This window comes from Cheilinus undulatus, linkage group 1 (assembly GCF_018320785.1).
Source record: "Cheilinus undulatus linkage group 1, ASM1832078v1, whole genome shotgun sequence".
In the NCBI taxonomy this organism is placed as follows: Eukaryota; Metazoa; Chordata; class Actinopteri; order Labriformes; family Labridae; genus Cheilinus; species Cheilinus undulatus.
Genome location: NC_054865.1, coordinates 19,173,245 through 19,185,828, shown reverse-complemented (window position 1 = coordinate 19,185,828; position 12,584 = coordinate 19,173,245). Strand labels below are relative to the sequence as shown.

The following is a 12,584-nucleotide window of genomic DNA, read 5'->3' as shown; positions in this document are numbered from 1 at the left end:
CCGATACCAAGGTGTTGGGTATCGGCCTACACGAAGTACTAATCCGATACCAGTCTGAACTTTCTGAACAGACTTTTCAGATTTAGAAAATTAACTAAAAAAATTATTTTAGACCTATATTTGACTCAGAACATGGGTCAACAAATAGAATTGTAGATGTGCAGCGTCTCTGTGACCCTAAAGTTGTTTTCCTCCTGATTATTCTTTTTTGGTGCTAAATATTAAAATAACAGAGGGCTGCATCAAAAGCTCCCTCTATCTCTCATTTTTTTAAATACAAACTTTATTGCACGTTTCCAAATACAATATAAAACGTATAACTTGCATATTAACAATTTTTCTATACAGATATTTGCTTGATGTAGTTGTATAAATCATCAAGTGCACTGAACTCTATCTCTTCTTTCTGCTATTTTGGGCAGCACCACGTGATTACGGAACAGCCTGCTATTGGCTGACAGACACTCACAGAGAGTATCAATATGGCAGTTAACATTGAGCTAGAGGTAATAAATGATCGTAATTCAATTAAAATGGATAAAAAGATGTTCAATATCTGGTTTACTGGTGTGGATTTAATCATCAAAATCCCCAAAAGTCACACAAGTTCCAAGCTCGCTAAAAATGCTGCCGCACGGGATTCAGAGGCACCAGTAGCGCCAATGGGAAAACAGAACAGGTAGCTTCAAGAGAAAAAAAACAAGTGAGAGGCAGAGATTTATGGTTCAAAAGTTATTTAACTTTTTATAAACTGTGTCACTTTGTGTCTTGTACGACAGCGCCAGTGTGGAAGACATTTTAACAATCACATTCAGAGAATAACTATCACGCAGACACCATTCTTTGCTGCTGCAGGTCCCTTGGTTCTTCTTTGCTGTGCTAAAAACGGAAGCCTGTTCATACAGTGGTAGTGAAGAAGAACTGATTTCCAGTTTATAGCGCTAACATTTAGCATGGCTAAATGAAGTAAAATATAATGTTAAACCAAACGGTATCGGATTGTGCATAAACTCTTGTACTCGCTGATACCAATACCTGAATTTCAACCAGTATCGGATGCATTTCTGATACTGATATCGGAATCAGAGCAACCCTATTGATGACTAAAGCTTAAGGTCACAAAAATCAAAAATCCACTATCGCAAAATATCAGAATATCACAAAACACTAGTACAAAAAAGAGTTATAATAGAAATGTTGACATTCTGGAAAATGATGCTCATTTATGCACTCAGTGTTTGGTTGGAGCTCTTTCTGCACAAATGACTGCATCTATGCAACATGGCATGGAGGCGATCAGTCTGTGGCACTGCTGGGTTGCTGTAATAGCTACGCTGAGTCTTGTGTTTTTCAGCTTCCTCTTGACTTTCCCGCAGAGATTCGCTTTGGGGTTCAGGTCAGATTCAAACGCAGTAACACCATTGTCAGCAAACCAGTTTCTGGTAGTTTTGGCCTCACTGTGGGCAGGTGCCAAGTCCTGCTGGAAAAGAAAAATCAGTATCTCCATGAAGCTTCTCAGCAGATGGAAGCATAACATGCTTTAAAATCTCCTGGACTCTGGACTTGATAAAGACCAGTGTACCAGCAGCAGCAGATGACATAACACCGCACAACATCACTGACTAAAACTGAAAACACTGGACCTTAGGCACCTTAGATCCTGGTCCACTCTGATCTTCCTCCAGACTCTGAGACCTTGATTTCCAAATGAAATTAAAAATGTACTTTCATCTGAAAAGAGGACCTTGGACCACTGAGTAACAGCTCAGCTGTTTTACTTTTTAGCCCAGGTCTATGGTTCAGGAGTGGCTCAACAGTAGGAACAGTGCAGTGGCTCTTGATCAACTGACTCCGGCCTCAGTCCACTCCTTGTGAAGCTCCCTTAAGTTCTTGAATCTGCTTTGTTTGACAATCCTCTGAAGGCTGAGCTCAACCCCTTTGCTTGTGTACCTTTTCTTTCCACAACGTTTGTCTTATAGACGTCAAGTCAGCAGTCTTCCCCATGACTGCAGTTGTGTGTACTGAACCAGATGTACAGAATGAAGGCTCAGGAAACCTTTGCAAATCTGACTTTTCCACAAAATTCGTATACGTGTAGATAGTTTTTCTTTTAATTTTATGAGCTGTTAACCTTAATCATCAGGATAAAAAAAAAATGTTTTGAGATGTTTCACTTTGTTTGAGATTAATCCAGAATATACAGAAATATATAAATATATGGGTATTTCATTTTTAGGAAAGTCTTACATAGCATTTCATGGTTCTCAGAAGTATGTCTAATTTTGGTATTTGTTCAGTGACCCTTTCAGGTTTGAAATTAAAAAATGACTAAATTAACCAGAACTGAATGTCATTTTGTCATGGTTGATATAAAGAAACTATATTCTTCTGGTATCACTACAACTCTGACTGTGATAAACCTCTCTTGAATAATTTCTTTCTAATATGGCCGCTGTAATTAGTGTGCATGTTAACATACTCGAGACTCCAGGAACATAACAAAGAACATTCCCTGTTTTTCAATGTTCTGATTTCCGCTGTTTGGCAGGTGCAACTGGTGGCAGTGAATGATTTGAGAAATTCAAGCCCCCAAGCTCTCTTCTCTTGCCAGACCTTGGAGAGGCCGCTTGGATTACTGTAACACGCCAGTGAGTCATCAGCCTTGCAGTTGACAGTCTGCTCATCCAGCCCGAAGCAACATCTTTTATTATTTTTATGTTCTACTCAGAGAAGGCGTGCTTATTTTCAACAATACCATGCCTCATAGTCTCACAGAAATATATTTTTACTCAGGCTTGAGTGCAGTTTTGTGGGAAAATCTCAGAGAGGAGAGGAAATGTGCTTTGCATGAAGCAGCAGAGGGACTGAAATGCTTTGTTTGACATGAGCTGTGAGATGGGAAACTATATGCAAATAGTCCTGCTCAACTTTTGGATAAGTATGGTTGCACAAACAGATAGATATTTGTCATTTTCAAAGAAAAAGCCCAAACTCAACTGACCATTTATCTCTGAAACCAGGTCCACTTGTGATTTTGTGTGAGCACATGCATGCCTACAGCTCTCAGAGCGTCTGCTGTTTAATGTGCACCCATCCCAGCAGGCCTGCCCCCTCTGATAAGCAGGTCTGGTACACTTTGTGACTGTCTGATCGAGGTCCTCCAGGGAAGGCCGGCTGAAGTGGAAGGGGGGTAGTTTGCATTCTTGGCCATTTCATGAAAAAAGGGTGCAACCATGGGAGTAAGCCAAGAGGAGGGCTCAATTATGCATGGTTAAACAAAGCCCAAGGCTACCAGCGAGCAGCTATGTCTCAGCAAACTCTGCCTCACTCTGGAGCTCCAGACTCCAGGAGGACTCCACTCAAGAGAGAAAAAAAAAACGGTGAAAGAAACCAAAAAACAAACACGAACACAGGAACCAAGCTGCTGATAAATCACTGGATTGTGTTATGACAAGTGCAGGCACTTTGAAACTAAACTTCTCAGAGGCCTTCTTAAAAGCAAACATTCCCATTCACATAAGGTCAGATGATACACCACAGAGTTTACGTTACAAATAAACCATCTGGAGAGGCATGCCGGCCTGTGAAAATAACAACAGAGACCTGCTCTGAGCTCAGACAATGACTGATCCTGGGTGTGATTTCACCAATAAACTCAACAATAACTCTCCATGAAGCTGCGTTTTTTTGCCCAACAGCCCTCACTAAACAACATGAGCATTTAACATAACTACATCTTCACAGAAGTGACACAGTCATTTGCCATTTTTACCCATACACTCCTGAAAAGATTCAAGAAAATTTCAAGCCAACTTAAATGTAGCTGATCATAATGCACTTCACAGCATAGGACCGTGGATGGAGAAACAGACTCCACTATGACACTATAAAAAGATTATTTGCCTTTATACCAATGCTGCATGTAGTTTGACATTCACAGTATCAACAGCAGAGTGGAGAACAGCATATAGGTGAGCAGAGAACATGATAAGGCAGCTTCATTACAACCATAAAGACACCGGCTGTTTGCTCTGCTACTGTTTTCCACCAGCTGCTCGACATAGAATCACCATCCCCTCCTGTAGCTTGCAGAGATTTCTACTGAATATTTCCTGCTGCACACATCAGTCCCTCTGACTTCACACAGAAAATTTAAACTGTTTTCACATATGCACTTTTGATTTTTTTTTAAATCAACGGGACTGTCCTTGAGATCCACAAGAATTGCTGTTTACACACACACCTCACAATGTCCGACCATCCCTGTTTCACAGGTTTTACCTTCAGGTATATTTTGTTTGAGTCAACCAGTCTTAAGTTGAATAACACTTTCTGTAAACCAAAGTCATTGTGGTGGAGATCACAATTGTAAAACAATTAGCCTACAGATTTTACAACTTTTGCAACACATGCACTTACTGAACTTAGGCACTCTTGAATCTTTTTAAGAAGCAAAAAAATAATTATAATATTTAAAAGACACATAAATATATCATAACAATGATATATAATAACAGCTAATCAAAAAATAATTATTTTTATGTCCAAACACTGAAACTTTTACCACTACATTTTGCCTATCGACAAAACTGCAGTTATTGCTTAATCACCTCCGCTAAGGAGGTTATGTGATTGGGTGGGTTTGTTTGTTTGTTAGTGACATAACTCAAAAGGTTGTGGATGGATTTTCAGGTAATTTTCAGGAAATGTCAGTAATGGCATAAGAAAGAACTGATTTTGGGACTGATCTGGATCACCATCTGGATTAAGGAATTTATTTAAGGATTCTGTACTATTGGGAGATAGGGCCAATGGCGGAGGTCTGCGCTGTTACCACTTTACACCAGGAGATGGCGGACATGAGTAACTTCAAAAGGAGATGAGTCGAAGCGTAACAGAAAGAAAGACAGCAAATTGTAGTGAGAATACTCACAATGCTGGGAAGAATAGAGGAATATTCACCCTCTGCCATGACTTCCAGTCGTCTGGTGAGACCATGGGCGAGACTGTCAGTGCATCTGTTGGCACCAGCAGGCAATGCTTCCACCATGACAGTGTACCCGTAGCAAAGCCAATGCTTTGCCAGACCATGTTTCCACCCCACCGGGGAGGGAGTCATCGACGAATGCCGTTGTTGGGGGCATATGGGAACGGATCCAGGAATATTTTAAGGATTCTTCACTATTTGGAGATAGGGCTAGTGGTGGAGGTCTGTGCTTTTCTAGTCTTGATAATATTATTTTCATGACTGTGGGAAGCTAAGGTCATGATTGAAATTAAAACCAGATTAAATGCCCAGCACTACTGTACCATTAAATCGATTTCACACTGTATTGGTGCAAAATTGGTTTACAGAATGTAGCAAATGTTAGCAGTGCTAGCACGGTTGGCCTTTGATCCTTTTTGCAGGTTAATATTCACATCATCACTCAATGCTTCAGTAACGTGAGTATAACCTGACATAGCCTCTGGACGACTTTATCCCTGTTTTTTATATCATAATAGTGCTAAACTTTGCTGCTCCTACAAGACACTATCAGTACTATTCAAGGTTGTTTGCACTGGGCTAATGAGCACTGTGGCTGCAAGGCAGCAGTTATTAAGGGATACTTCAACATTTTGGCAAATTCGCCCATTGCCATAATTCCTATAGTCTTAGTAATAGGTTCGTTACCTTTAGTTGTCGGTGCAAGCTGCTGCCAAGTTTGGAGCTGCTGTGCCAACTCTGTAAGCAGATGGTATTCTGGCTTTCCCTCATCAAACTCATCAAATACAAAATCCAACAACTCCAAAACACTCTCGAGGACAAGTTGTGACCCATGAAGCAAATACTCGGAACTATTTCTTGAGTGAACCACTGGGCGGAGTGACACAGTGCAGCAGCCATGTCTGGAGTGTAGTTCCGGCTTTGCATTTAACTTTAAAACATCTCCGTATTGTAACGTTCCATGATTATGTCATAGCGTGGTGATTGTGGCTGACAGCGTGGCTGTCTAATTACGTGTATCCCTGTACATAATATCAACCAAAAAGAGCAAAAGAACATACTAGCTGTTCAAATCGAAGCATGATGAATTGCCCAGCCCTACTGAACATGGCTAGATAATCACTTCTAAATTAACTTAACCAGGACTGTTTAAGCAGCACTTAAACGTTAAGCAGGTCAGAGGCCACTTCTTCTAAAGCAAAACCCCACAACTTCAGCAACTGGACACTCAGCATCTGGCCCCCTCTTTCTTCACACACACAATAAATCGGAAAGTATGTGGCTTTAGTTACATGTAAATTATAGGCAGTTCTTCCAGAGCTGGCGGGGGTTGGGCTGGAGATCAGTATCCATGGGAAGTACAATATATGAAAGGAAGCAACCTGGCTAAAAAGCTCTCTCCCGACATCTTCCTCTTGTTTCCCGAGGAAACAGGAGAGGAGAGCCGGGGTCGGATGACAGGGCCGTCCAAAATCCACACATTCTCACACTCAGGCCTGATATACCACAAGCTCACAAAAACTGTAGATTAACAGAGACATCTAAAGAACAAAATATTTCAGTATTTTATATCTTTCAGTGTTAGAAGCCTGTTTCATGGAAGAGAGCACTAACTGTTCTGTTAATGTTCTGAACAGGCCTGAGGATTTTCTTTTTTAAGCAGCAGATGTTTGGATGCCATCTCTGATGATAGAAAAGATGCTTTATCTGCATAGACAGCTGCAACCAAAGCCTACAGCAAGGTTGTTTGATAGAGCATCTTAATCAGTGATGCAGGAGGTGGGGAGACCAGGCACAGACCAAGGAAAAAACATTAGCACAAAATATTTGCAGTCTCCACTATTCTCTGAGAACAAGTTAAGCATCCTGTAGGTCACACAAAGCATCTGAGGGAAATAATTCAAGGATCATACGGATTGATTTTTCAGTCTGCTGAAAAGCACTGGAGCATAAAGTAGCAAACTAACGATCGATTAGCCTGGTTTCTCCACTCAGCACCCACATTTTTGACTTTTTAAGTGTCTCATACAGTATGTGCAGGGCTGTGCTCATTGACGGCCGCTTTTGTTGGCCTGAGAAAATGGTTCAACCACTCACAGCTTTGTCTGTGAGATAAAGATTCAGGGCAAGAAATTTTTTGGGTAAGAAGTAGAGAAGCAGTGAGAGCATATCTGCCAGAGAAAAACTACACATAAGCATGATTGAGAGTCATATAGAGCTCAAAGAGCAACGCCTGAACCAACATTTTCCTAACCTGATCACTGCAAACTTTTCCACAACTTCCATGTGGATCAGATATTCAAGTTACAAGGCATGTCTCATCTATTTTTTTATGCAGATGTTGTGCAATGTGGGTAATGAGCACATGGATCATATAGTATCATATACTGTATAATGTCATAATGGAAGAAATGCTACGCACATCTAATTCTTAAGACAAGTGTGTTTGAAAGCAAGATATCCATCAAACATTTCAAAAGAAACACCCTCACATTGTCCAACTTGTGAAAATGGGAATTTATTTGCAACTTTTCAGGATTTGACCATCGTCAGCCCTTCCTGATTCCTGATGAATGTCTAGTACCAGAACAAACGTTGAGTATCAAAACATTGCAAATAAACACCCCTTTTTTTTTTGCAAGTTGGACAGAGTGCTTGGATAGTGCGAGTTTCCTTTGAAATGCTTGCTGGATCATATCATAACATATTAACATAGCTGCTGCTAGCATAATGTAATGCTGTTCATATTTACCTGCCACCATGGCTGACAATTGTAGGTTGCATGGGTGTTGTATGTGCACTACAAATAAAAACAAATTAATCTGGTAATGACAGAATAGGGGTCCGCGGTATATGAGGTAGATGGTATAAATGATATAAATTTGGCCCAGGGTAGAGATTTGGACTCTACCGACCAATTGTGATAACGCCTGTTGATGATGTCATCATATCTGCCTCAGTGTGAATGGCTTCAAGCACAGAGACCACGGAGCAGGAGGAGCTGGTTAAAAAAAACGGTGCTATGTAGAGGTGGGTGGTAAACCGGTCCCACAGCTGGCGGAGAGAGTGAGTTGGGACACACAGCTCAGGCTGTCGGGTCAATGGCACGTTTAGCTCTAGGATTATGTGTAGCCAGGTAAATAACCAAATGTCTAGGACTCTTGCTGCTGTAACTAGGCACATTTAGCAGGCAAAAACACGTATTTTTTTCCTCTCAAAGTCTGCCGGCTGTACCGCAACAAGTCTGTCAGCCTGCCTGGGGCTGTAACACAAGCTAAGTGCTGCTTTGGCTGGTCTCAGAGCCCAGCGCTGCAGCTCATCCTCTTACAAACGGCATAAACAACCATTTAAAAGTCTATTTTAACTTATGACTTTCTTTTCTAAGTCCACAGTGAGTCAAAGATCCAGGCTTCAATGGTAAATGAGGTCAGAAAAACTGCTGTAAACTAGCCGTATTCCCCGGTTCGGCAGCCAAAGCTAAGCTAACTCAACGCTAAACACAATACTTCAAAATAAAAGTCCGCAGCTGTTATTTTTCTGAAACACTTTAATTGTGAACACCTTCACTAGGAAACGTCTTCAAGTCATCAGCAGCTTAACACACCTCATCAGGTTAGAGATGAAACTTGGACAGAAGTAAACCTAGAGAGACTTAAAAATAAAACATGTTTTCTGTGTTCCTATACTTTGAGATAAATAGAGTATGCCAGCAAAGGTTTGTTTTAAGGGGAGAAGGGGGTTAAAAACACTTGAATTATTTGGATTTAAAAGCATTATCTCTGTTTAATTTTGTAAGACTGTGATATACTACCGTTATCGTCAAAGGCAAGAAAAATCCCGTGATATAATTTTTAGGCCATATCGCCCAGACCTATGACAGAACAGCAAAATTCCATGTTATTGCAAAGCATGATACCAGGCATGATGTGGACACAGTTTGACTGTCTATATCATATTATATTGTTATTGTATTATTATTATGTATGCATCAGAATATATATACTGTTAAGACTCGACATTTTATTAACTATAACCCCACAGACTACATACACGTATTTTCTACGGTGTGATCAACTCTAAGTGTCTCTACTGTCCCGTGGTAAACATTATTCCAGATATAGCATACACCCAAAAAACTGAGTTCATCACATTTCTTTATGTCACAGCTGTCACAGAAGCCTGTACATTAATTGGTACAGTGTAAACAAAGACTGTCAACAGCAACTCCCAATGGCGTTTATATAAAATAATGTAAACACAGTTAAACAAAAAAAAAGCCTAACTATTTCCTTTGGCACAATTCAGGGAAAAAGAGAACTATAGTAGTACAAAGTCCTAGAGTAAGTTCATACTACCTTACTACACTTAGCTTGAGCTTGAAACCTCCTAATGATCTTGACTTTGTGAATGGAGGAGTTATTCTAATGAGGGAGGTAAGGGGTTTGCTCTAGTCTCAGTTTCATCACTCTGAAAACACCTACAATGGACAAATAGAGGGATCTTTACTTACAAAAATGAACACCAACACCAAATCTGAAATTTGTTACTATGAAAATATATGTGGCACTGGAACAAAATAGGAAGTGTCTCACACGGGGCAAAAATGTTCAACCTGTCATGCTGCATGACAATCTCTATTGCATTCAGTCCACAATGTGCAACTTCTGTTCAGCTCTTTTTCTTCCATCTGTTTTAGCTGTATGGTGTTTGCAATCGCACTGCTGTTAAAGTAGCTTAGATATCAGCCAACAGTGATAGTTGTATTTAATTATCCACCGCCCACAAGATGTGCTTCCCATCTCAGCTGGTCTCTTGTCTTTATCTCAGACGTCTTTCATTGAAACTTCAGAATGTTTTATCATACAGTATAGCACTCATATAGCTATAGGATGACCTAATAAGGGAGAAAAGCTGTTTAAAAGGCACCAGGCTGGGCACCACCACCTGCATCACTATGCATCCAAACAAGGGATGCACTGATTATAAAAGCCAGGACTGATGCTGACAACAATGTTATTTTCATTTCTTCTTTAAGGTGTAACAACCCCATAATGGCAAAATTTGCTCTCATGACTATAAAACAGATCAGTTTGTCCAACAGGTCACATCTTCCGCCCAACAGTAAGTCTCCTCTCTACATCAGCAGTTAGCTTTGCCATATGCCAGCATTTAATTGTTAGACCATAACTGATAAACATTGCCAACTGCGAAATGTTCATGTCCACATTAATTTTTGATGGCTGATGCTGGTCAAAAGGGCTGATATGGATATTAAATTGATGCGTCTGTGCATCTCATGGCTGCACTGTTATATGGTGTAGGACACAAACCTCTTTTTAGATAATAAAAATGTATATGAAGTGCACATTTTATAACTGACATGACAGGTTGTGCATTCTTTTTATTCCAGTCTAATCAAAAAGTAATTTTCAGACAGTGGAGCAAGCTGTAAACATAAAAAATATGCAGTTTCTGACATTTCAAATCTGTTTCCTGCACTTCAGAAATGTGAAAATACTCAGATAGCAGTCATAACCTCTATATTCAGAGTAAATACAGAGGACAAATGCAACATTAGCCTCAGATACAGTCCTGCTCTGACCAGAGCCTTGGCCCTAACTTCAGGTAACGCTCGGTGTCAACTTCATTTCTATCCAGCTCTTGAACCATCACATTGGGGAAGTTTTAATCATATTCAGTTCTAGTGTCGGCCATGACTTATATAACTTTACAGTTTTACTCACCACAGGAGCAGCAGGTGAAGCAGTTTGTGTGATACAGGTTCCCCATGGCCTGGCAGGCTTGGCTGGCTCCGTACACTCCCTTCCCACATTTGACACAGATACCTGTCAGATACACAAGGTCAGTGAGCCCATGTTTGCATCCAGAGCAGAACGCTTCAAACACAAGTCGGAGAAAAGCTTCTTGTGCAAACAGTGTGGAAGTAAAAATCCAGGTAATGATTTGAAGCACTTTGTCTACATAATATTACAGCATTATTGTCACTACATTTCCATCTTAATGCCACAACAGAGCAAAACCTTGCATTACTAAATAGCTAATGTTATGTAAGCAGGGTCTGAAGTGTTGATGTTAAACTTCCAAACAGTCAATCAATGGTTGGATATATTGCAACTTTTGATTGATCTCTAACATAAAATTGATTAAAAAGCAACTTTGCCAATCTGTATGTGCAAGAAGAACGATTGACTTGCAACACATATCATCATTGCTGTGTTTCTGTTGTCAAATGTCCTACTGCTTTCTGTCTGCAGATTTTAAAAACCAAAATCACAATGAAATTCAGGGATGTCAAAGACATTGAGCTCTGAAACCGAACAGTGCCAACACAAAAAAACAGCAAGCTCTCACTGCACAGATGTAGGAACATTCAAGATGAAAGGGGCACTTCAAACTTGAGTCTGACTTTACTTCACAAATAATATTTCCTAAAATAATTCCTAATCCTGTTTCAAAACTTCTGTCATTTCCATGCATTACATCAGACTGTTTGAAGGCTCTCTAGTTCAGAAGAATTGGATTTTCTTTCAAACCATATTATAGAAAACAGCAGTGATGTGATGGGACTGTCAGGATGGGCAGACCAGAAAGTAGATGAACCAAAAAATATATAATTTTCTGTTGCTGCAAGTAAAAAACGGATTAACAAGTGGGAAGAATGATATGCTGCAACACATTCACACATGCAGGAGAAAAACAATCATTCTTAAAGTGACTTTTATATACATTTGTTAATTAGCAGGAGTCTTTGTTTCTTTGGCTGTTGATTGGCCTGGCTGTCATGCCCTAGGGATGTATCTTTACCATTATCAGAATGAGTACTGGTGCTAAAACTGAGTTTAAACACACATACATATAAAACAATGCATCTACTCATTATCATTTTACAGCATGATGATAGGCTCTCATTTTCAACCAGGTAGGCACAGATCCAGCCATGTCTGCAATTTGGCTGTAGTTTTACATAAACAAGGGCGATAATAGTAGAGCACACTGCTAAACTTTCAAGAAGAGGGGTGATGAACATCTGATTAAAAATAAACAGTATTTGTAGTTGTCTCAAACCGTAACAGTTTGGTACACATGGCGAGTATGCCGACTGGACAAAAACGCAATCACATATAACAGTATTTTCCCACCAATCTAGGAAGCGGTAACACTTGTGTTTACAAACCAACCAAAAAAACAACCAACAAAGAAGAGGACGAAATTAACAGGCACAGCAAAACACACAAATAAGAGCAGCAAGAGCTGTAGGACTCCTCTCCTCAGTATTTCTGTGCTGTTTTTAAAAAGGCTATGATGTGAAGGCAGATAGGATTGAAGACATTACTGTAATATTAATATATATTTCAGACTATGCGTGGCTATATAGAGAAAACTAGCTATAATTGTCTATCTAAGTGCTCTGCTCAGGCTCTGCTACAACATCCCATCCTGTTACCAACGTACATGAGTGCTGATTTAAATAACTGCACCAGTGGCCAGCTGTTTACTGACAACTATTTGACATTGTCATAGCCCACTTCATAAATCATAAATATGATGCACTGCTGTAGAATGCACTAATTTTGTT

General features: G+C 39.9%; 1 protein-coding gene across 2 annotated transcripts in view; it reads right to left on the bottom strand.

Annotated features, from left to right (window-relative positions):
• The window catches only part of LOC121508378 (WT1 interacting protein), a 62,032-nt gene that overhangs the window by 35,742 nt on the left and 13,706 nt on the right, over positions 1–12,584 (bottom strand). The window contains exon 2 of one of the 2 annotated variants that reach the window (XM_041785186.1): positions 10,732–10,833. The exons of the other annotated variant lie outside the window; for it this stretch is intronic. Coding sequence (XP_041641120.1) covers positions 10,732–10,833 — 102 coding nt within the window. The remainder of the gene's footprint in view (positions 1–10,731; positions 10,834–12,584) is intronic. 2 annotated transcript variants of the gene reach the window in all.